This window comes from Elephantulus edwardii, unplaced genomic scaffold (genome assembly GCF_000299155.1).
Source record: "Elephantulus edwardii isolate Elephantulus edwardi_28Jun2011 unplaced genomic scaffold, EleEdw1.0 scaffold00393, whole genome shotgun sequence".
NCBI lineage: Eukaryota > Metazoa > Chordata > Mammalia > Macroscelidea > Macroscelididae > Elephantulus > Elephantulus edwardii.
In genome coordinates, this window is record NW_006400143.1 from 619807 (window position 1) to 643915 (window position 24109).

At 37.9% G+C, this 24109-nt stretch overlaps 1 protein-coding gene across 1 annotated transcript in view; it reads right to left on the reverse strand.

Moving 5' to 3' along the window:
* Positions 1 to 24109, reverse strand: part of LOC102844336 (sperm acrosome membrane-associated protein 1-like) — a 76142-nt gene that overhangs the window by 5055 nt on the left and 46978 nt on the right. Inside the window, exons 2-5 of the mRNA XM_006902347.1 lie at positions 18190 to 18246; positions 12881 to 12982; positions 11499 to 11605; positions 9919 to 10054 (exon numbers count right to left, since the gene is read on the reverse strand). Coding sequence (XP_006902409.1) covers positions 9919 to 10054; positions 11499 to 11605; positions 12881 to 12982; positions 18190 to 18246 — 402 coding nt within the window. The remainder of the gene's footprint in view (positions 1 to 9918; positions 10055 to 11498; positions 11606 to 12880; positions 12983 to 18189; positions 18247 to 24109) is intronic.

Genomic DNA, 24109 nt, shown 5'->3' on the forward strand with positions numbered 1-24109 from the left:
AACAATGAATGAATGGAATCCCAAAATCTCTGTAGATGTTCATTGAAATGAAAAATAAACAACCTAAATTAAAAAAATGTAATAAGAATTAAAACCCTAGAGAAGAAGAAATGCAATAATTTGTTTCCACCTATCTCCACTTGCTCTACAATACAAGGTTAAGAAGGTGAAGAGTGAATGTTATGAAGATTTTAATTTATTTTAGCAATTGTCTTACAAAAGTCACTTTGATTACATCCAGTAAAAATAAGCTGAGTTTTCTTTTGACTTTTTAAATGAAAATATAAATCATCTGTCAAGGCCTCTCCAAAGTACTAAGGAGTAGTGATGTCAGTTTAAAGGTTAAGGTGCACCTGATGCAGGTCATGGTATTTTCAATCACTTGCTAGACATCTGAGAGCTAAAAAATAAGAATGATAGAAGAAGAATCTGTGCCTTTGAGTTGTGCTGTTTAGTACCAAATATCCTGTGGACTGCCAAAATAAAAGTACAGCTAGAGTGTTGCTTAAAGGCAAGGATTGTGAAGTTTATTGTTGTTGTTATGTGTCGTCCAGTCGCTTGTGACTCATAGCAACACTATGTACAACAGCCCTAAACCCTGCTCTATCCTGTGCCAGTCGCACTGCTTCCTACACACCCATCACGATTATCCCAGTCACTGAATATATCCACCTCATAGAGGGTCTTCCCCTCTTGTGCTGTCCCTCCACCCTCCCAAGCATGATGTCCCTCTCCAAGGACCTGTCCCTCCTTACAACATATCCAAAGTATGTCAGACAAAGCCCCAGAATTCTTGCCTCCAAGGGGCAGCCTGGTTTAACCCGCCCCAGGATGAATCTGTTTGTTTTCTTGGTAGTCCATGGTACATTCAATACTCTTCTCCAGCACCACAGCTCAAAGGCATCAACTATCCTTCTATCCTCCCTAGATATTGCCCAACTCTCCGATGCATAACAAGTGATTGCAAAGACCATGGCCTGTATCAGACACACCTTAGTCTCCAGAGTGACACCATTGCTTTGCAGTACCCTGGAGAAGTCCCTAACAGCCGACTTTTCCATTGTGATACGTTTTTTGATTTCCTGGCTACTGGTGTTAAAAGAGTCTTGACTGTGGAGCCAAGCAGACTAACCTTGTTAACAATCTCAATCTCTTCACCATCCGTCCTGATGCTGCCAATTAGTCCAGTGGTGAGAAGCTGTCTTCTTGACATTGAGCCTCAATCCATATTGAAGGCTGTAGTTCTTGACCCTCTGCAGCAAGCATTTCAGTTCCTCCTCAGTTTCAGCAAGCAGGGTTGTGTCATCTGCATAATGCAGATTGTTAGTAGATCTTCCACCAATCCTGTCGCCACACTTCTCATAGAGCCCAGCCTCCAGGATAATCTGTTCTGCACACAGGTTGAAAAGGTATGGAGATAGGACACGTCCCTGGAATACACCTTTCCCAATTTTGAACCATCCAGTGTTTCCTTGCTCTGTTCTGATGACTGCCTCTTGGTCGAAGTATAGGTATCCCATTAGCACGATCAAGTGTTCTGGGATTCCCATTCTTCTCAGAGCCATAGTTTGTTATGATCCACACAGTCAAATGCCTTTGCATAATCAATGAAACACATATTTGTGAAAGTTAATTGGGCAGTGTAAAAGGAGCAGTTATAATATGGAGGTGGACGAGTCTGACTTTTATCCACTTGATAAAGGGGCACTGAACTATACCCATCAATAATATTCACATTGTTGTTGTTATGTGCCATTGAGTCACTTGTGACTCATAGCGACCCTAAGTACAACAGCCCTAAACTGCTCTGTCCTGTGCCAATTGCACTGTCTTTGACACACTCATCCCAATTACCCCAGTCACTGAATCAATCCACTTCATAGAGGGCCTTCCCCTCCTGCGCTGTGTCTCCACCCTCCCAAGCATGATGTCCCTCTCCAAGGACCAGCCCCTCCTTACATGTCCAAAGTATGTTAGAAGGAGCCTCAGAATCCTTGCCTTCAAGGAGCCACCTGGTTTAACCCTTTCCAGGATGAATCTGTTTGTTTTCTTAGCAGTCCATGGTACATTCAATACTCTTCTCCAGCACCACAGCTCAAAGGCATCATTTCTCCTTCTGTCCTCCTTAGTTGTTGTCCAACTTTCTGATGCATAACAAGTGATAGCAAAGACTGTGGCCTGTATCAGATGCACCTTAGTCTCCAGAGAGACACCATTGGTCTTCAGTATTTTGGAGAGGTCCTTAACAGCAGACTTTACCATCGCAATATATCTTTTAATCTCCTGGCCACTGGTGTCGAGAGTGTTGACTGTGGGGCCAAGCAAACTAAAGCTGTGAACAATCTCAATCTCTTCACCATCCATCCTGATACTGCCAATTGGTCCAGTGGTGAGAATCTTTATCTTCTTGACATTGAACCTCAATCCATATTGGAGGCTACAGTCCTTGACTCTCTGCAGCAAGCGTTTCAGGTCCTTCTCCGTTTCAGCAAGCAGGGTTGTGTCATCTGCATAATGCAGGTTGTTGTTGAATCTTCCACCAGTCCTGACATCACACTTCTCCTCATGGAGCCCAGCCTCCAGGATAATCTGTTCTGCATACAGGTTGAAAAGGTATGGAGATAGGACGCATCTCTGGCATACTCCCTTCTCAGTTTTGAACCATGCAGTGTTTCCTTGCTCTGTTCTGATGACTGCCTCTTGGTCCAAGTATATGTATCGCATTAGCATGATTAAGTGTTCTGGGATTCCCGTTTTTCCCAGAGTCAGCCACAGTTTTTTATGATCTACACAGTCAAACAGCTTTGCATAATCAATTAAACACAGATATACTTTCCATATATATATGACATAGTATCCATAGCACCATATAAATACCTGTATGGTCAGACAGCCTCCCCATTTGCTTCTTCTTCAATCATAGGGGCCAATATTGCTACAACCTGACACAGATTTTATTCACAATTGTGGGGGTTATTAGTGAAATAGGTTGGGCAGTGGGAGAGGCAAAGAATATTACACAATGCAAGTTCAAGTTTACTCCAGCAGTCCCAAGCCAGATTAACAAGACACAATTCTTCAATTAATGAAGAATGTTCAGTTCATGTTCAGTTCAGCAGCACAAATGCACCTCTGGTTTCCTCAGTCTTCCAGTAGACTATATCACAGCAGTTTCACATCAGCTCTACCTTAAATTACCCAGCAAGCTAAACCTTTAATTGTGGCTCCTTCTCCAGGGTTCCTCTTGTTACACCTTGCCACAGGCTCTTCACTGCAGTGCCACAGTCTCTTCACCATCTCTACCACACCACTTTTCAGTGTGGAAAGCACTCTTTTATATTGATTTCACAACTGTTCATGATTTGCAAAACCATGAATCTGCAGTTAAGGTAGGCAGAGACCACACCCTGGGGGAGCATGATGCATCTGTAGAAAAGCCAATTTTTAGAGTAATTTACTAACACCACAAAGGGTATTCCTTGAAAAGGTCATCATGCACAACATTTTAAAAATATGTCAACAAAATTCCAAAAATAATATGTTCCAAGCCTTTTTTTAAAAAATGGGGCTAACAGGTCTGTCTTGGAGAGTGAAACAAAGCTACTCCTTGGTTTTGTTGCTCATGTGAAACCTATACTTAGATCAGGAAACAACTGTCAGTACAGGGCAAGGACACACTGCATGGTTCAAAATCAAGAAAAGTATATGCCAGGGATGCATGTTATCTTCATATTTTTTTCAATCTATTTGCAAAACAAATCATTCAAGAGGCTGGATGGACTCTATGAAGAAGAAGGACTGGAGAAAAACTCATCAACAACCTGTGTGATGTTGATGACACAATCTTGCTTGCTGAAACTGAGGAGGACCTGAGGTGTTTGCTGCAGAAGATCAATAACAATAGACTTTAATATGGATTGAAGTTCAACATCAAGAAAACAAAGATTCTCACCACTGGGCCCGTTGGCAGCATCATGATAGATGGAGTAGAGATGGGGATTGTTAACAATGTCAGCTTGCTCAGATTAATATCAACACTCTTGACACCAGTAGCCAAGAAATCAAAAGACAATTTGCATGAGGAAAATCCGCTGTTAGAGATGTCTCCAGAGTACTTAAGAGCAATGATGTTAGACTAGATAAAAAAGGTGCACCTGATCCAGCCATGGTCTTCACAATTGCATGCATCAGAGAGCTGGACAATGACTGAGGATGACAAAAGAAGAATTTATGCCTTGGGGTTGTGGTGCCAGAGAAGAGAATTGAAAATATCATTGACTTCTAAGAGGACAAACAGGCCTGACCTGGAGAGGGTTAAACCAAGCTACTCCTTGGCAGTAAGGATGTTGAAGCTCTGTCACATAATTTGGTTATGTTACCAGAAGGGACAAGTCCTTGGAGAAAGATACCATGCTTGGAAGGCTAGAGGGAGAGTGCAAGAGAGGAAGATCCTGGTTGAGATTGATTGACTCTCAATGACTGAGGGAATGGGGGTAGGTGTGTCAGACACACCGAAACTTGTTCAGGAACAGATTGTTTAGAGCTGTTGTACACAGGGTCACTATGAGTCACAGGTTACTGGATGGTACATAACAATGACAGCAATGTATCCAAAAACAATTATCAAAATGCTTTATTGTTTAAACAATGCATACATATGTTGAGATGGAAGAGCTACACTACTAGTACCAGACTGATACACTAGGGAAAAGACTGCTACAAGAAGAGGAAGCCAACTTCATTTTTTTAAAACTTATTTTTTCATTAATTTAAATGAAAGTTTATAGAGACTTAGGGTTTCTGGTCATTCATGGTTGCACTTTGCTCCCTGCCAACCCCTTTCCCTGAAAAGAAAAAGAAAAACTCTCTCATTGTTATGCAATCCCTCCCCTGCAAGTCCACTTTGCAGCCTTTACTCTAGAATTCTGTAATGACAAGAATACCCATTCATATATCCCTTTTAAACAGTTCTCTGCCTCATCTGTTTCAATGCAATATACATCATTCCTCCCCTCCTTTTTTGTCTTCCCTCAATACTGATGTCAGTCCCATTTTACAACAGTGGCCTTATGCAATATTTGTCTTCTTGTGACTGAGATATTTCATTCCAAGGTCATCCATTTTGCATAATATTTCATTAATTCCTTGCTTCTCAATGCTGCATAGTATTCCATTGTGTGAATATACCAGAACTTCTCTAGCCATTTGTTTGCTGATGGGCACTTGTGTTGTTTCCAGCTCTTTGGTATTGCAAACAAAGCTGCAATAAACATGAGTGTGCATATATTCGCTTGGGTAGCAATTATGCTTTCTTTAGGGTAAATTCCCAGTAGTGGAATTGCTGGGTCAAATGGTATTTCTATTTCCAACTTTTTGAGAAAGCTTTTTGAGAAAGCGGCTGCACCATAGCTGTTGCACCATTTTACACTCCCACCAACAGTGAATAAAGGTTCCAGTTTCTCCACAACCTCACCAACATTTGTTGTTTGCTGTTCTGTTCAATTTTGCTATTCTTACTGGGGTGAGATGATATCTCATAGGTGTTTTGATTTTGCATCTCTCTTAGAGCTAGGTATTTTGAACATTTCTTCATGTGTTTGTTTGCCGTCTGAATATCTTCTTTGGTAAAGTGTCTGTTCATATCCCCTGTCCATTTTTCAATTGTGTTATTTACTTTTATCATGTTGTAGTGCTTGAGTATTTTTTAAATTCTAGATATAAGTCCCTTGTCTGACATGTCATTACCAAATATTTTTTTTCCCAGTCTGTGGCTTACCCTGTTGGAAAAGCTTTTGGATGTGGCCAACTTCATTTAATGTCTGACACTTTAGGGCCTGTGCTCTTTCATTTTGCTTTCTCTTTGGTGAATGCATGTTGTCCTCCAATCTAAAGAGGAGCTGGCCACTGAACACCTAGCAGAGCAATCCTAATGGGGAGCAAGTGGAAGGGATCAAGATTCAAGATAGTTTTGGCATCTTTAATGTTAGGTACTATGGTTAATTTTTAGTTTCATGATATTTGGGTCCCATTTTTATTTCTAGAGCATTTTATTGATATTGTCCTTTAATTATGATTGATAATCCCCAAGAGAGGATTAAGATTATTAGGTTTCACCAGGATCATTTAAAAAAAATGCATTCAAGGAAGTTAAAACAGTAAATAGTTTATTTTAAAAAAATCATTACCCAAAACCTTGACTTTCTTGTTTTTGTTTCAGTCAGAGGTATTATTTTGTGTAGTCTCTTGTAGGGACTATTTGGACAGAGGAGAACAGTCCCATAGGGTTTCTAAGACTATAAATCTTAATGGGGCAGATTGCCTCATTTTTCTCCCTTTGATTAGTTAGTGGTTTCCAATTCTTGATCTTTTGGATAGCAACTCAAGGTCTAATCAATGAATCTCCAGGGCTCTTTGACCAAAGACTAAGTTATTGCTGTATGAAAAAGATTTTCTTCAAATAAATTATTTTTTAAAGGCACATTCAGATGTTATAGATCTTAAATGCATTTATTATTATACCAACAATTTATAAACATTTTTGAGAATTCCATTTATCCATATTCAATTTTATGATGAAAGTAAAGAAAGAAGTAATTCAAGCTAGAGGCCTGTTCTTTGGAGATAATTCAGGAATATGTTTTCTAAGACGAGATGCACATGATAGGATCAGATGTGAAGTGGAAATTAAGCACTACTTTGTAAAAACAGCTAAATGATAGAAAACAGCAGTTCTCCCTGTGGATTCTCGGTTCCAAGCTTTACCTGAGAACTCATTAGAGATGCATATTTTTGTACGTGCTCAACAGACCTTGTTAGTTACCATCAGATAGGCCTTGATTTCTGAGGACAAAATAAATGCATGAAGGATAAAACGCTGTCTGGCCCTTTTGTTTGATCTTAGGGTTCCCAGTGACTGGGTGGTTTTTTTTGTTTTTGTTTTTTTTTTTTTTTTTTTTTTTTTTTGTGTGTGTGTGTGCGTATTTTAAGAAGTACTTATTTTTAAAAGTTTTTAGTTGTTATTTTTAGTGAAAGTTTACAAAAGATTACTTTTTATTCATAGATTTTTCTCCCTTCAAAGCTAGTACTGTTCCAGATTGTTAACTGTGATATGTATAATGTCTAATCGTCTATTTCTATCAGATTGCCATTGCCTTCAGCTATTCCAATGCAGTGTTCATTATCTCTCTAGTCTTTTCCTACTTTCCCCGGCCAGTATCTGTCCTTTCATTGTAAAAGTGGTCTTAGGCAGTATTTGTTCTTTTGTGACTGAGCTATTTTATCCATTATAATGTCTTCCAGAATGATCCATATTGTGTAGTTCTTTAGGAGTTGTTTTTCAATGCTGTGTGATATTCCATTGTGTGTATGGATGGACATTTATGTTGATTCTATCTCTTGGCTAATTTAAATAATGCCACAATGGACATGGATATGCATACATCTATTTGTGTCACAGTTCTAGTTTCTTTAGAATATATTCCCAGTAGTGAGATAACAAGATCAAGTGGTATTTCTATTTTCAACTCTTTGGGGAAGGGCCAAACTACCTTCCATAGGGGTTATACCATTTTACAATCCCATTAGGAGTGTAGGAGAGTGCCAGTCTCTCTTCATCATCTCAGGCATTTGTTGTTTGCTATCTTGTGTGGAGTGAGATCCTATTTCACTGTTGTTTTGATTTGCATCTTTCTAATAGCCAGTGGCAGCATCTGTTAGCTGAAATATGTCAATTGGTATACCATCTATTCCGGGGGCCTTATTTTTTGCTATTTCCTTCAAAGCAGCTTGAACTTCTGCCTTCATCACCATAGGCTCTGGCTCAAATGCTATTTCATTAAATTCTTCTATATCTGCCAATTCCTTTCGGTACAATGACTGGTATATTCCTTCCATCTTCTTTTGATACCTCCTGGATCATTTAACATTCTGCCTCCTTGATTGTAGCAAGTCGAGGTTTGAATTTGCTCTTCAGTTCCGTGAGCTTAAGAAATGCTGAATGAGTTCGGCCCTTTTGATTTTCCAACTCTAGCTCCTCGCACATTTCATTGTAGTATTTTGCTTCATCATTCCGTGCTGCCTTTTAGAATCTTCTGTTCAGCTCTTTAGTGCCTTGGATTCTTCGTCGTGCTTTGGCTTCTCTACGTTCCAGTGCAATCTTCAGAGTTTCTTCTGACATCCATTTTGGTCTTTTCTTCCTCTTCTGTCTTTGTAATGACCGCCTGCACTCTTCCTGGATGATACATTTAACATCCTCCCACAACTCATCTGGTCTTCGCTCATTAGTGTTCAAGGCCTCAAACCTGTTCCTGAGATGATTCTGAAATTCAGGTGGTATGAAATTAAAGTCATATTTTGGCTCCTGTGGATTCGGTTTAATTTTCCTCAGCTTCAGCTTGAACTTGCATATGAGTAATTGGTGGTCTGTTCCACAATCAGCTCCTGGCCTAGTTTTCACAGCTGATATTGAGCTTCTCCAGTGTTTTTTTTCTACAGATGTAATCGATCTGATTCCTATGCATACCATCAGGTGAAATCCATGTGTATAATCTACGTTTATGTCTCTTAAAAAACGTATTTGCAATGAATAAGTCATTGTGCAAAATTCAATCATTCTAGCTCCAGCTTCATTTCTGTCACCAAGTCCATGTTTTCCAACTACTGATTCTTCTTCCCTGTTCCCAACTTTTGCGTTCCAGTCGCCCATTATTATCAATGGGTCTTGACTGCATGTTCGATCCATCTCTGCCTGTAAGAGTTGGTAGAAATCATCTATTTCTTCTTCTTAACATCAGGATGGATGGCGAAGAAATTGAGATTGTTCAGTTTCAGTTTGCTCAGCTCCACGGTCAACACTCTTGGCACCAGTAGCCAGGAAATAAAAAACGTATTGCGATGGGAAAGTCTGCGGTTAGGGACCTCTCCAAAATACTCAAGAGCAACAGTGTCTCTCTGGAGACTAAGGTCCGCCTGATACAGGCCATGGCTTTTGCAATCACTTGTTATGCATCAGAGAGTTGGACAATGACTAGGGAGGATAGAAGGAGAATTGACGCCTTTGAGCTGTGGTGCTCGAGAAGAGTATTGAATGTACCATGGACTGCCAAGAAAACAGATTCATCCTAGAGAGGGTTAAACCAGGCTGCTCCTTGGAGGCAAGGATTCTGGGGCTTCGTCTGACATACTTTGGACATGTTGTAAGGAGAGACAGGTCTTTAGAGAGGGACATCATGCTGGGTAGAGTAGAGGGACAGCGCAGGAGGAGAAGGCCCTCTATGAGGTGGATTGATTCAGTGACTGGGGTACTCGGGATGGGTGTGTCAGAGGCAATGAGATTGGCACAGGATAGAGCATGGTTTAGGGCTGTTGTACATGGCGTCGCTATGAGTCACAAATGACTCGATGGCACATAACAACAACAACAATAGCCAGTGATTTTGTCCACTTTTCCATGTGTTTATCTACCACCTGAATTTCTCCTTTGGTGAAATGTCTGTTCATAGCGTCTATACATTTTGTGGCTGGATTGTTTGTCTTTTTCTTTTTGACATGCAATTCTATTAATTTTGATGAGCTGCTGATCAGATATGTTATTGCCAAGGTCATTGGAGGACCTTCTTTCCTGGTTAGTTTTAGTCTGGAAATTCCACCAAAGCCTGCTTAGCATCATAACAGCACTCAAGTTCTACTGACAGAAGAGTGGTGACTCTACATGATGTGTACTAGCTAGGAATCTTCAACCCTGGGCTTCCCAATAGAAGTGAAGAATTTTATTACTGAGCTTACAATTGCTCCTAAACTCAGACCCACAGAATCAGAGTATCTGAGTGTAGAGTCATCTATTTAAATAATCTCTCCTTGACATTTTGATATACTTATATGTTCAAGACCTAGACAGATTAAAATACATTGGGCACTTACCACTTGCTGTGTAGACTGTGAATTTAATAGTTGCAATGACTTCATTGTTTTCCGAGGTAGTACACTCTAGAGCTAAGGGGTGGTCCTCTCTGTGTATCTCCAGGATGGCAGAATCATTTCGAAGGATAACAGATTGCTGTTTGAAAGGAATAAAATAATAGCAACACAGCAACACTCCTTGTATACAAATAAGATTATTAAATGTCTTTCTCTTAACAAGATATCTTTCTCTCTTTGTATAGGATAGTAACAAATCATCTACATAGATTTTTTTCAATCAATAATTTATTCATTGCTCATACCTTTTTACAGAAAACCAGAATAACATAAATGACAATTATATACATGGATCTTACCTAAAGGAATATACAAGTAACAAATTGGTTTTATCTATAGAAAGAGACAATACAGAACTCATTATCAGCAGTCTAAACCAGCATTGAGGCTGATTGTGGAACAGAACATTAAATAATTAACTCATATGCAATTTAAATTGCATATATATATAGCGACTATTCTTCTTTTTTCAATGCAGTAAACAATTTATCCAGTTTTTCTCACTCTTACCCCCACCCCAATGTCAGCCTCATTCTATAACAGTGGCACCATATAATATTCATCTCTTTGTGACTGAGATTTTTTTACTCAGCATAATGTCTTCCAGGGTCACCTATTTTGAATAATATTGCATGAGTTCCTTGTTTTTCAAAGCAGCATAGTATTCCATTTTGTGAATATGCCAAAGCTTCTCTATCCATTTGTTTGTTGATGGGTCAACTCCTACATGAATTTTTAAAGTCAGAAAAATCAGATTTCAATTTCCAATCTTCCTGCTTCCTGTTTCCCTTGTATATATCACTCTGTACTTCAGTTATTTATCTGTAAAATGGTATAATAGGAACTATTTCATAGGCTTATTATGTGGATTAAAATAAATTATAATTCTTGATGTATGCCTAGCAGTAAAGAAGCTCTCATTAATGTTAACTACAGTAGGGAGCTCTGGTGGCCTAGTGGCAAGAAGCTGCATTGCAATCCCAAAGGCATGTAGTTCAAGGCCAAAAAAGAAGGATAGGCAATCCCCTCCCATGTAATTGGTTAACTGCCTCTGAAATGTTTCCAGAGAGTCAGTTATGAGTCAGTTCTGACTCTATAGTACACAACTATTATCAATATGTAGGTATATGCAATTTCTACTTGTCTACAAAAAGAATACTTATATACAATAGATGTTTCATATGTTCTTATTACCCTTGACCTTTAGATATATACAAAGTCTTCATTCCAATAAATGATGGAAATATTAAAATCCCACTGATAATAATGTTGCATGATTTTGATGTTATTTTTGCAAACTGCTTTTAAGGAGAAAGTTATCTGGGCATAATCAAAAGAACTGTTGTTGCTGTTGTTGTTGTTAAGTGCTGCCAAGTTGTAAATTACTCTTGGCGACCCTATGGAGGAAAAACCTGAACATTTGTATAACTTTCATTGTTTCTCCATGTTCATAGAGTTTCTGGAGAGAAAGTAAATTTTATGACTCACTCAAAAAGACCAGTTTTTACACATTCATTACTCACTTGATCTGGCCTTAGAAGTTTCCACATATACTTGAAACGATTTATAGGAGATACATGAACACATGCCAGCCTAACACTATCCAGACTTTCTGAGAGTGGTTTACCCCCTGAAACAGAAAAAAAAAATAAATACATACAATACACTAGGCATTATACATTGCTTTATAGAAGATACTACTTTTTAAAGCCACATTTCCTAAAGATTAATTTATACTTAATCAATTAATCATGACTATTCAGTCAAACCTAATCATAGCTGACCTTGCAGTGGCTTTTCTGAGGCTGTAACTAGATTGTCCATCTTTCTCCTGTAAAACAATTGGTGGATTTGAATTGCCTGCTTTTGGGTTGGCAGGACAGCTCTTTACCTACTAAACTATCAGTTGTTGCTGTTGTTACTATGTAACATCAAGTAAGTACCATCATAGCTAACCCCCCAGTTTTCTGAGACAGTCAATGACACAGGAGGAGATTTCCTATCTTTCCTCCCACAGAGCAGCTGGTGAATTCCAGCCAATGTGCCTCTAGATAGGCAGTGCAACTCCTTACCACTAAACTACTAGAGCTCCCTAGAGTTACCTCAGTTATATACTGGACATTGTTAACCTGATTATCAGAAATAGAGAGGATTGGAGGGAAAGGTAAAGATTCAAAGGTAAAGTTACAAACCAAGCACGCACTGACCATGGCCGCCTGATCTCCTGATGACACCTGCTAATAGAGTCAAGTGTGGGGCTACTAAGACCAAGACTGTCTCCATCAGTTCCCCTCCGACCCATGCAGACTGCATGGTCTTTCAAAAAAATTGGTAATCCACAGGAATTTTAATGATTTTTTGAAAAGTCTTTCTTAAAAGAAGTCTTTGGGTGTATTTGAACCACCACGTCTTCAGCTAATTGTTAAGCATTTTACCATGGACACTACCTTGAGATTCTTGGACCCTAGAAATGGTTTCCCATTTACTGGTTAGAGACACTATGAAAGATACTGAAATCGCAAGGCAGCATATCCTGATCTAGAACAGCTCCCACATTTCCCACTCTAAGGTATAATTATCAATGATACAATGTTGCAGCCAGATTATCCAAAGCAATTCACTCTAGGATAACCTCAAGCACAGTTTTATATATGCAGATACACAGCTATTAAAAAGGATGAAGGAAAAGCCACCACAAGAAAATGAGCAAAAATAGAAGTAGAATGCAAAAGCAAAAGAAATATTCAGAGCTATCATTGTTTGGAGGAGTAGAATTTTAAATTTTATTATTATTTTAGTTTACAATAACAAAAAATCATTTTACATTGACTTGCAACCTGAGATTAGGGCTATTTCCACAGAATAAACCCATCCCTTTGCCTCCTTCCAAAAGAGTCGGACTCACAGCCACAATCCACTGGCCCTCGGCATTCCTCCACACGAACAAGACACTTGGATTCATGTCCAGGACATCCATTTGTGAGCAGCACATCTCTAATACCCACACCTTTGGTAAAAGAAATCAGTAAACATTAAGAAAAACTAATTGCAGATATCTTTTCCATGTAATAAATTATTTAAGTCTTATTTCCCAATTTCAGAAATTTAATTCCTAAACTTACATTGATGACAGTAAGGATTTTTAAAGCTCCTCATTTATAATTGTTTCATGAAGAAGCTTTTCCCAAAACAAGGTATGCAAAACACTAGACTATCTGGCTTTTGCCAAAAGAAAAAAGTGAATATACGTACACATGTGTATTCTAAAATCACGTTCATTTTCTTGAAAATGAAAGACCATTTTTGGATAAGTCTTACAATGCTAGTAAATTAATGCACTGTGTTAAATTTTAATTGAGCTAAGATGCAACAGTTTTCATTTGCAACATCTGTGAAACTAAAATAAGAATTATATGAGCTATGCCATAGATTAAGTGGCAACACTTTTTCTTCATGTTGTTTTATGCCATCAAGTTGGAACTGACCCATAGCTGGCCCTCTAGAAGGTTTTCAGAGGTAGTAAATTGTGCAAGAAGAGATTGTCCATTCTTCTCCCACAGAGCAGCTGGTGGATTTTAATCACATGACTTTGGGGTTGCAACACTACTTCTTATCACTAGGCCACCAGACCTTGTTGCTGATTTAAAAAATAAAAAAAAGAACAAACAAAACACCAAAAACAAAAAAACCAACCCAAAACAAGCACCATCAAACAAAAATACTCAGCTTCTTCCTGTTGCTGTTGAGTTGTAATTGCTGAGCCTCCAGGCCTGGGGAATCACCTGCCTGCTGCTACCCCCATTGTCCATCTTTCTCCCTAGGAGCCCCTGGTAGATCTGAATCACCAAAGAGGTGTCCCTTCAGGTTAAGAGCACAGTTCCTTAGGGATCATGCTTCCAGGGCTGACTAATAGAACTAACAGAGTTTTCTATTTTATTAAATACATATAAGATAAATTAATATGTTTATAAGATTTTGCAGTTTGGGGAGGTGAGTGGAAAATGGTGCTTCTAATGAAATTCTGAAATCACATTTTACCAAATTTTTTTTTTCATTTAGACTGGCAAAATAAGACAATCTATTCATATGCAAACCACCACTTTTAATAAAACACTGTCTTCACAAATGCCATACTTTTGATAACAAGATATCAAATCTCTATCAACTGATCTAAGAGATCTAGTGAGCTTGCCTTTCATCATCAGAATTCAGAAATGATAAAATGCTGCACTGAAAGCAGTCTCCTGAAAAATTACGTGATCTCTGATCTTTGTCGTGATTTCCTTGACCATCAGACTTCCTCTGCATTTCTAACCAGGTGTTAATTAAAAACCCCTTCTCAGAGCAAGGAAAATTTGAAAGCTATATGTGGTTTACGTCAGAGGTTTTCAAACTTACAAGTGCATGTGAATTACATGGGAGATCTTACCAAAAGATGAATTCTAATGCAGTACATCTGGGGATTTAAAAAAAGTTATCTTGTCCATTTCAACTTAAAGTAGAACTGTCTCAAAGTAGAACTATGAGACAAAAAACTCAAAAAAGTTTTATATAGTTGATTTTCCCCCTCTACCTCTGAGTAGACTTGAACCACTACACTTTCAATAAAAAAGTGAGCGAGTTAATGGATTAGACAACCCAAGGGCTCTAGATCTGGACTAAGGACAGAAAGCCTGCATATCCAGTAAATTCGAAGACTGACGCTGTCTGTGGATCACACTTTGAGTAGCAAAGGAGCGAATTTGTATGAGAAAAAAGGTCTTATTAAAAGAGATGGCTGAGAGCTGCTTTCTGTTGTGTGAATCTACCACAATTTCTCAATCCATTCAGTTGTGGTTGGACATTTGGGCTGTTTCCATGTTCTTGTTATCATGAATAATGGTTGCTATCAACATTGGTGTTCAAATTTTGGTGACAAAAATATTTGTGTCTCAGTCCTAATTACAATGGGGTATATTCCTAGTAGTGGAATAGCTGGGTCATACATAGTTTTTATGTCCAGCTTTTTGAGGAAACACCGAATTGCCTTCCAGAGTGGTTGGACCATTTTGCGATTCCACCAACAGTGTTTGAATGTTCCCACATTCTCTCCAGCATTTACCAATTTTTTTAAAAAATTACGTTACTTTGAAGAGACTGGAGAGCATTATATTGAGTAAATGAACTCAGTCTTATAAGGACAAATACTACATAAGACCATTATTGTAAAAATACAAATGTTACTAGTAAAATGTATATGGAGGCCAAAGGGGGAATGGGGTGGGAGCAGAGGGGTAAGAATGGTGAGGGGAAATAACAGAGTCTCACAATTTGGTGTGTGGAGAGAGGGGGTAAAAGAAATGGGAATGATCCAACAGGGACCTGAAAAGATGGGGTATTGTTGTCATAGTCCAATGGTAGGTATCTTTATATAACATAGTGTATGGGAATGATTGTATGAAGATTTCAATAAAGGAAAGTGTTGAGGGACATTCTGCATAAAAAAAAAAGAAGGGAAAAAAAGATGACTTGGAATGGTTGCAATGTGTGTGACTCCACTCCACTTGAGTTTATAAAATGTTCCTGTCTCTAGAGAACACGTTTATTCTAAAATACATAAATATTTTCCAAGCAGGTATTTTATGTATTTGTTTATTTAGTCAAGTACAGTTCATTGTGATGATTTGTGTAGGTGTAAGATTTTCTGTGGGTCTAAGTAACACTTAAAAATATTCTGGGTGTTCTAAAAAACAGAAAACTTTCTAACTGATGAAATATTGTTTTGAGAGTTAAAGACACGGGATTTTCCCTAAAGCATTTTTCTCCTCCAAGTAAGTAGGTAATGTTTTAAATTTTTTTTTTATATTTTAGATATAAAATGTTGTCTTTAAGTGTTTTCTTTTTCTCTTTTGACATCACTAAATGCAATCATAAGTTATCAGCTGATCTATCACATTTTTATTATTATTTATATCTGTCCATCTCTATTAAGATACACATTCCTTGAAGGCAATGAGTAACATCTACTTAGTTCACTACTATGTTCACAACATCTAAAACAGTACCTGGCACATAGAGGTGATTCAAAGAACAAAACAAACAAAAAAATATTTCTCAAATGAGCATATATATTGTTTAAATACAAGTTCTTCAATATAATAATTACTTAAATATAATACTTTTTCAATATGATTATTTCTTCAAATAGTAATGATAGAACATCAATCAACAGAACTGTCATAAAAATAATCATTCTCAACCTCCTAAAGAGGGAGAGGAAGACCCTCAGCCAGTTGGATTGACACAGTGACTGCAGAAATGGACTGAAGAAGTATGTCAGAGATGCTGAGTACGGCACAGGATAGTACAGGACTTAGATCTGTTTTTCATAAAGTCACTATGAGTCGTACTCAACTTGACAGCGCCTGACGACAACAACCACCTCCTAAAAGTTTCTCCAATGAGCAGTCAAAGGCATAAATTATAAATCAATAATCAAAACTTATTATATGGCTTACTTTCAATTTTGTAACTTTAACTCCTTAAGAAGTTGAGATGAGAAGCCTGTCTAGCAGCAATGACCCTGCTGGTTTTACACTACAAGTGTTTTAACAATATAGATGCCATTATATTGCAGCAAACTGTCAGAAGTGTAGTGGCACTGAATTTAAGTTGTCATCAGACATAAGAAGCAGTCTGGTATCAGATTTATTAATATCTGAATATTGTTTCTAAGGATTGACAAAATATAGATATATTAAAAGACATAATAATGGGTACTAAACTGAAAAGAATGTCTGCCACACAATTAGCTGTAATTATCTATTATCAATGCATGGATCACAACATAAGCAAGGATTTCTCTGTGGACTATGGTATGGCTTCTCACTCAAGACAGAACACTTGGAACCTATTTGGCGTGGGCAGATAATGTGACCAATCCAGGCCTCTGTAAATAGTGTCTAGATTTTCCCCTTGTTGACATGTAGCAAATAAGTGAATCCCCTCAAAGTAATATAAGTATTTATTAAGAAAGAAAAAGAAAGTGAAAATATACTTTTTAACCATAAAAAAAATTCCTCCTGATACAGAGTCTACATGAATTTTTCTGTCTTGTTCCTCTCTGGTTATTATTTTCCTTTTCTTTCTATTTTTTCCATTTCTTCTATCAGTTACAAAATGTGTTAAAAGTAGTGTACTGACAGGAGGGCTGATTCTATTCTAGATTAACTTAGTTGGGAACCATCTATTTCCTTATCAGCTGGGTAGCCTATTGCAGTGGTTCCTTAAGAATTGTCTCCTAATCAGCAACATCAGTCTCACTTGGGAACATGCTAGAGATCAAACTCCTGGGCCCTTCCTTGGTCAAAGAAGTTGTAATTGAGCTGATTCCAACTCATGGCCATCTTCGACATATTGAAATAGAATTCCATTTATTATTCCATTCATCTTGTATGGACCCAACATCATGTGTATTACCAAGCTTCCAGGCTCTAAAATGCAACTGAAATTTGAAACTAATTAGTCTATTGCAGAGAGTTCTCATGGCCTAGTGTGAAGAAGCTGCACAACAATCCCAAAGGCATGTGGTTTGAATGTGTTTCACAGGAGAAGGACAATCTCTTCCTAGACAATTAACTGTCTTTGACAACCCTTTGTTAAAGTATACAATTAAAAACAACAATCTGTTATATAATATTCGAAATGTTGATCCTACTCCCATAAGAGAAATTCTTATGCCCAATCCTCAGAATATTCAAAATAAATAAAGACCTTTGAGTATCATCTTCTATACAAAGCCCTCTCTTTTCTCCATGACATGCTTTACAAACAGTAAAAAGATTAGATTTAGAATAGACTATTATAAATAAATTTCTTGATAGATTTGTCACGATAGTTATGTGGGAGGACATCTGTGAAATACACCAGAAAATCTTTCATCTTCAGAACATCTGTGAGATACTCTGGTGAAGGCAGTTCATGTGCCAAAAATAAACAAATATATAAATAAAGTAGATGGCTGAGGAGAAGATGTATTGGCTAAGAAGAGAAACTATCCTACCTTTTAAAAGTGAAACAACTTGAATTGTCCATACAATCTATCTTATTAAAACTAGAAATCAATGAAAGATGATGAGAGCACATGAGCTACTAGTAGAAATTTGACACACTTGTTTTTACTTTTCCTCTCTCCAAGATGACAATGTGGTTTCTTCACCTACCAACACTACTCACCACATGTAACGGTGCACATTCCATACTCGACTTCTTTGGTTATTGTCCCATTTGAAGCTAAACATAAAGTGCAAAGACATATTAGTTATGTGAAACTTTTCTAAATTAAAAATTCATGCTTGAGGATGAAAGATACAAAAACATCATATGAGCAACAAAAATATTTTAAGTTTCTGCATAAATCAGAAAAGAAGACTCTTTCTTAATACATAATCTAATAATTTTTTACCCAAAAGAGCTCCAGTCCTTTCAAGAAGTATATTAAATTAATAAATAATTTGTAAACAGAGTTTATATTTAAAGTCCTGGGAGTCGGACTCAATGGCAATGTGTTCAGTTTTGTTTTCTATAAAATTTAAGGCTATTTCCACTCCCGTTGATCAGTAAGGTGACCTTTTATAGGTCAGAAAAACTCAAACAAATCTAACAATTGTGAGGTCCAATTTTTTCTATTCCCGGTTTTCCAAAAAGAAATTGAATATACAATGTCCTTACCAAATAAGTCATTACTTTATGCCAACAACATGCATATATCTATTTCCATCGATTCAGAATCAACCCATCACTGACCTTCTGGAGAGTTTTCCAACACTGTAAATCACCTGAAAGGAGACTAATACACTGTCCTTTCTCAGAGCAGCTGGTGAAATCCAACTAAGAGAGGAGCCACCTGTGGTTAACTGCCTACAAACTAGGACACCAAAGCTCTCTTCGTGCTACTTGTTCAATAGAATGATAATTAAAGTTATTAATTAATTCCTTTTAGATTAATTAATTTTATGGATTAAGGTAGTATATTAAAATGTTGTAAAAATTTTATTTCAAGGTGAAACTTCTCAGGATAAACTAAGGATAGATGAATGGCTGAGAAGATTAAGAATTTGGATTTTAAACACATGTGCTTTGTATTGGTTTTTACTCCTAAATGGCAAATGGCCAGAATACCTGGGCAGTGAAAACAGTTAAGATTCTCACCATTGGGCCTATTGGCAGCATCATGATAGTTGGTGAAGAGATTGAGATTTTTGACAGCTTTAGTATGCTTGGCTCTACAATCAACACTCTTGGTACCAGCAGCCAGGAAATTAAAAAACGAATTGCATTGGAAAAGTCTGCTGTCAGAGATCTCTCCCAGATACTGAGGAGCAATGATGTCAGTCTGGAGACCAAGATGAACCTGATACAGGCCATGGTCTTCGTGATTTCTTGCTATGCATCAGAAAGCTGGACAATGACTAGGGATGATAGAAAGAGGAGAGTTGATGCCTTTGAGCTGTGTTGCTGGTGAAGAGTATTGAATATACCATGGACTGCTAGGAGAACAAACAAGTTCGGCCTGGAGAGGGTGAAGCCAGGCTTCTCTTTGGAGACAAAGATTCTGAAGCTTCATCTGACATACTTTGGACATGTTGCAAGGAGGGACCACTCCTTGGAGAGGGACATCATGCTTGGGAGGGTGGAGGGATGGCACAGGAGAGGAAGACCCTTGATGACATGGATTATTCTGTCACTGGGGTAATGGGGGTAAGCGTGTCAGAGACAATGAAGTTGGCAAGGGACAGTGCAGGGTTATGGGCTATTGTACACAGGGTCACAATGAGTCACAAGTGACTCAATGGCACATAACAATAACAACAGTACATATGAGGTTCCCCAGAGTCAGAAATGCTTCAACAGGAACTAACAATAAAAACCAACAATGGTATAGCCTATTCTTCATAACTCAGATTATAAGGAAAATGTCAATAGAAAAACATGGAAAATGTTTAAGAAGGAAGTTTATCGAAAGCAGTTTACCAGGGCTATGATGATCCCTTGGTTGTTAGTCGTCATAGATCCTGCCTCATGGTGACATTATATATACAAACTAGACCTGCTCTAGTGTTTTCAAGGTAGTGAATGACCTTTCACAAATAGATGTGCAAGCCTGCCCTTTAGGTATCTCTGGATGGGCTTGAACCACTAACTGTCTGACTAGTGGTCAGATACTTAATTGTTTGCTCTATACAGGGATTCTGATCATCATATTTACTCAGGGGCAAAGATACTCCCAAGAAAAAGTTTAGGAATTGGAGTTTACAGATAAGTCTCTGCCACAAATTAGATATTAAGTTTGAAGAAACTATGTAAATTCTCTATTGCTGTTATGAACAGTTTAAGTATAAGGAAAAGACATTAATTTTGCTTTAACACATATTATGAAATATCATAAATTTCTAGAATTTGCTAGAAAATTATGAACATTATATTATAAAATATGTTTATTGTGGAAAAATATTCTAATTAATTTGATGCTTAACTGTAGAAATAAGAATATTTGTGAATATACTAGCATGTCTAAATAGACCTGTTTGAGGCTGAGAGCCCCACTGACCACAGTAGTTGCAAACCCTTGATAAGGGAATACAACTGATAACTTGCTGTAAATCTATTGCTCTCAGCATGTGGGAATCCTGATAAGGGAATGTAACTTGTTACTGCCATGTTGCTAAGAGAATGTAACTAGTAAATTTAAGGATTAAGAAATATATTGGGAATCTGCTATATGTTAAAATAAGAAATATGTTAAGAACTTGCTATGTTATATGTTAGAAATAAAATAAGAAATATGTTAGGAATTTGCTGTTAGAAATTATGTTAAGAATATTTGTGAAAACATACTCTTAGTGGCTCTGGGGTCCCACTGACCACAACAGGTGCAGACCCTTGATAAGGAGATATGACTGGTTAGTGCCATGTTGCCAAGGAAACACAACTAGTATTGAACATTATTAGTTAAATTCATATTGTTATTCAACATGTTCCAGCATGCCCCACATGCCTCATCATAATGTAAAGTGGGAAAGCCAGAGTTTATCTACTGTGCCCAGAAAGAAACTCCCTCTCTGCACTTCACAATGAGCTGAACACTGAAGACCCAAAGGTTCTTAAAAGAGCCAAAGCCGATGAGGGAGAGAACAGTTCAAAAGTAAAATATTTTAGGGCATTACGATTATCATAAGAGTTTGGAATGAGGGTTGCAGAGTAGAGTATACTTGGTGTGGGGGTGGGGGGGGTGTGGGGGGATTGTATACCAATGAAGGAGTTTTTTCTTTTGCTTTTCAAGGAGAAGAGTGAACTGGGGGTGGGGTTGGGGTGGGCGGGGAGAAAAGTGCAGCAATGAATGAATGGAAATCCAAAATCTCTGTAAATGTTCATTGAAATTTTTTAAAAAAAGGAAAAAAAAAAAGAGCCAAAGACCTGAAGGCTCTTTTTCAGAGCTAAGAATCCTGGCCTACACTGATGGACATGAGCTACTGAGACAGTGGAGGATTCTGCCCACACCAACTGACCTGGCTACATCGAACTGCTGAACTAACGGAGAACACCTCGACTACACCAATGACCATGAGAGGCAAACGAAGGAGATGAGTTGGGATCCCGGGGTGAGTGAGTATTCTCCCCTGTTGCTTAATCAATAAGTTGTGATGAATTTATGGATTGCAATTTAGATAAACGGCAATTAACTGTTTAATGCTTATTATGAATTGATGAATCAATATGTTGTGATAAATTTATGAATTGCAATGTAGATTAATAGCAATGACTCTATAAATTGTAATTGGCCTTTGTAATATGTCCATGAGTAATTAATTAAGGCTCAAGGCTCATAACATATGGCTTAGGAGCTCTGGTGCCCTAGTGCTAAGAAGCAGTATTTACATCCCAAAGACATGTGGTTCAAATCTCCCAGCTGCTCTGAGGGAGAAGGAAGGGCAATCTCTTTCCAATGAGATTTCCTGCCTGAGTCAGTTCCAATTCAATAACACACAACAGTAACAATAGAGCCAGAGCCTCATTAGCCATTGTAAACTTTAGAAAGGTAATTTATCTGATTATTACAAGATAAGGTGTGTGAAAGCATTCTGTAAATTAGTTAGCACTATGAAAACTTCTGACTCAATGACACGTAACAACAAAAGGGAAAAAAAGCAATTCATTGCTATTATGTCATTCCAACTCATGGCAATCGACCATGATGGCTGTTAATCTAAAAGCTACCACTACAAACATTGTTTAAAAAGTAAACTGCTCCTCCTCTTTTTGTTCCTCTGCCATCGGGTTTCATGCTGCCCTGTTTACCTTCACTATATCTTCTCATAAGATTTTCAGGATTAAGAAGTTCTTGGACAAGAAACAAAAGCATCCTTCAGTGGATTTCAATGAAAACTGGCAATAAAATCAGTTACAACTCCGAGACATTAATGAAGAATCAAGATGGGTCTCCAAGGAGTCACACACATGATGGACCCAGGTTCTTTAGCATCACAATATGTCAAGGTGACCAACATGCTACCATATCAAGTTTGAAATTATATCACGATCTGATCACTTCCTACGGAACACGTGTGGGTTTTTTTTATGCACCCAATTTTTCAATAAATACATGAAAACTATGGTATAAGAAATAGTTAATTACTGTTGAGGAGATTCCAGCTCATTGCAGCTTCATATGTATATGAGCATCACAATGTTTTCAGGGAAAGCTATATGGACAATGAGGCTCCCATTTGATAATTTCTGTCCTAACTGCTGAGTGACATCAGCTCTGTGCCACAGAGCACAAACATTTTCTTTAGTTGTATTCTGGTTGTATTATTCCCAATATTCTGGTTTCCCTATTCCCTTCTCATCTTTTCTTTTTATAAAATACTCAAACTTTCGTAATTACATTTTGTTTTCTCCTTCAAGAGAGTACCATCCTCACAGATAATATTCTTTATTTTGCAGAACACCCTGGTATTTCAGTAAAACATAATATCATATGATAGTTTTAGTTTCAGTTTAAAATATACCTCACAGCAATAGCCTCAGGGAATGCTCTCTTGTCTCAGTTCCATAAGTGTGGACTTTTAAAGAATTGTTGTTTTTGCTGTTATGTGCTATCAAGTCACCTAATCCTATCCTAACCTGAGCCAATCTTTCTGTCTTTGACACACCTGTTTCTGTTGCCCCATTCACTGAGTCAATCCATCTCATCCAGGGTCTTCCTCTCCTGGACTCTTTCTCTACACTTCCAAACATGATGTCCTTCTCCAAAGATTGGACCCTCTTGGCAACATGTCCAAAGTATGTGAGATGGAGGCTCAAAATCCATGCCTTCAGACAGCAACTTGGTTTCACCCTCTCTAGAGCAGACCTGTTTGTTCTCTTGGCAGTCCATGGTATGTTCAATACTCTTCTCCAGCATCACAACTCAAAGGCATCAATTCTTCAGTCACCTTTAGTCATTGCCCTGCTCTCTGATGCATAGAAAGTAATTACAAAGGACATGGCCTGGATTAGGTGTACCTTGGTCTCTAGATTAACATCTTTGCACCTCAGCACCCTTAATTTTAAGAATTATAATTCTGTAACGTTCTTATCCATAGGTTTTTCACTGGCCTAATGGTTAAGAAGTTTCACTGCCAAACAAATGCGGGTGGTTTGAACCCATCAGCTGCTCTGAGGGAGAAAGATGGGCAATCTCCCTCCCTGTGCAATTTATAGCCTCTGAAAAGCCACAGGCCACCTTTGAGTCAATTTAGATTCAAAGGTACAACTATAACAACAAATAATATAATTTTAATAGGAGCTCTGATTGTGGAGTGATTAAATCTTTGGCTGCTAACCAAATATACTTGGTTCAAACTCACTAGTCCATGGGAGAAAGCTGTAACAGTTTGCTCTCATGAAGATAATAACCTTGGGAACCCAATGGGACAATCCTACTGTGTTACATGAGTTAGTTACTATGAGTCAAAACTGCTGTATAGCACTCAACACCAAAAAAAATCAATCTTATAAGAAGTCTGCGGTTAGGGACCTCTCCAAAATACTCAAGAGCAACAGTGTCTCTCTGGAGACTAAGGTCCGCCTGATACAGGCCATGGTTTTTGCA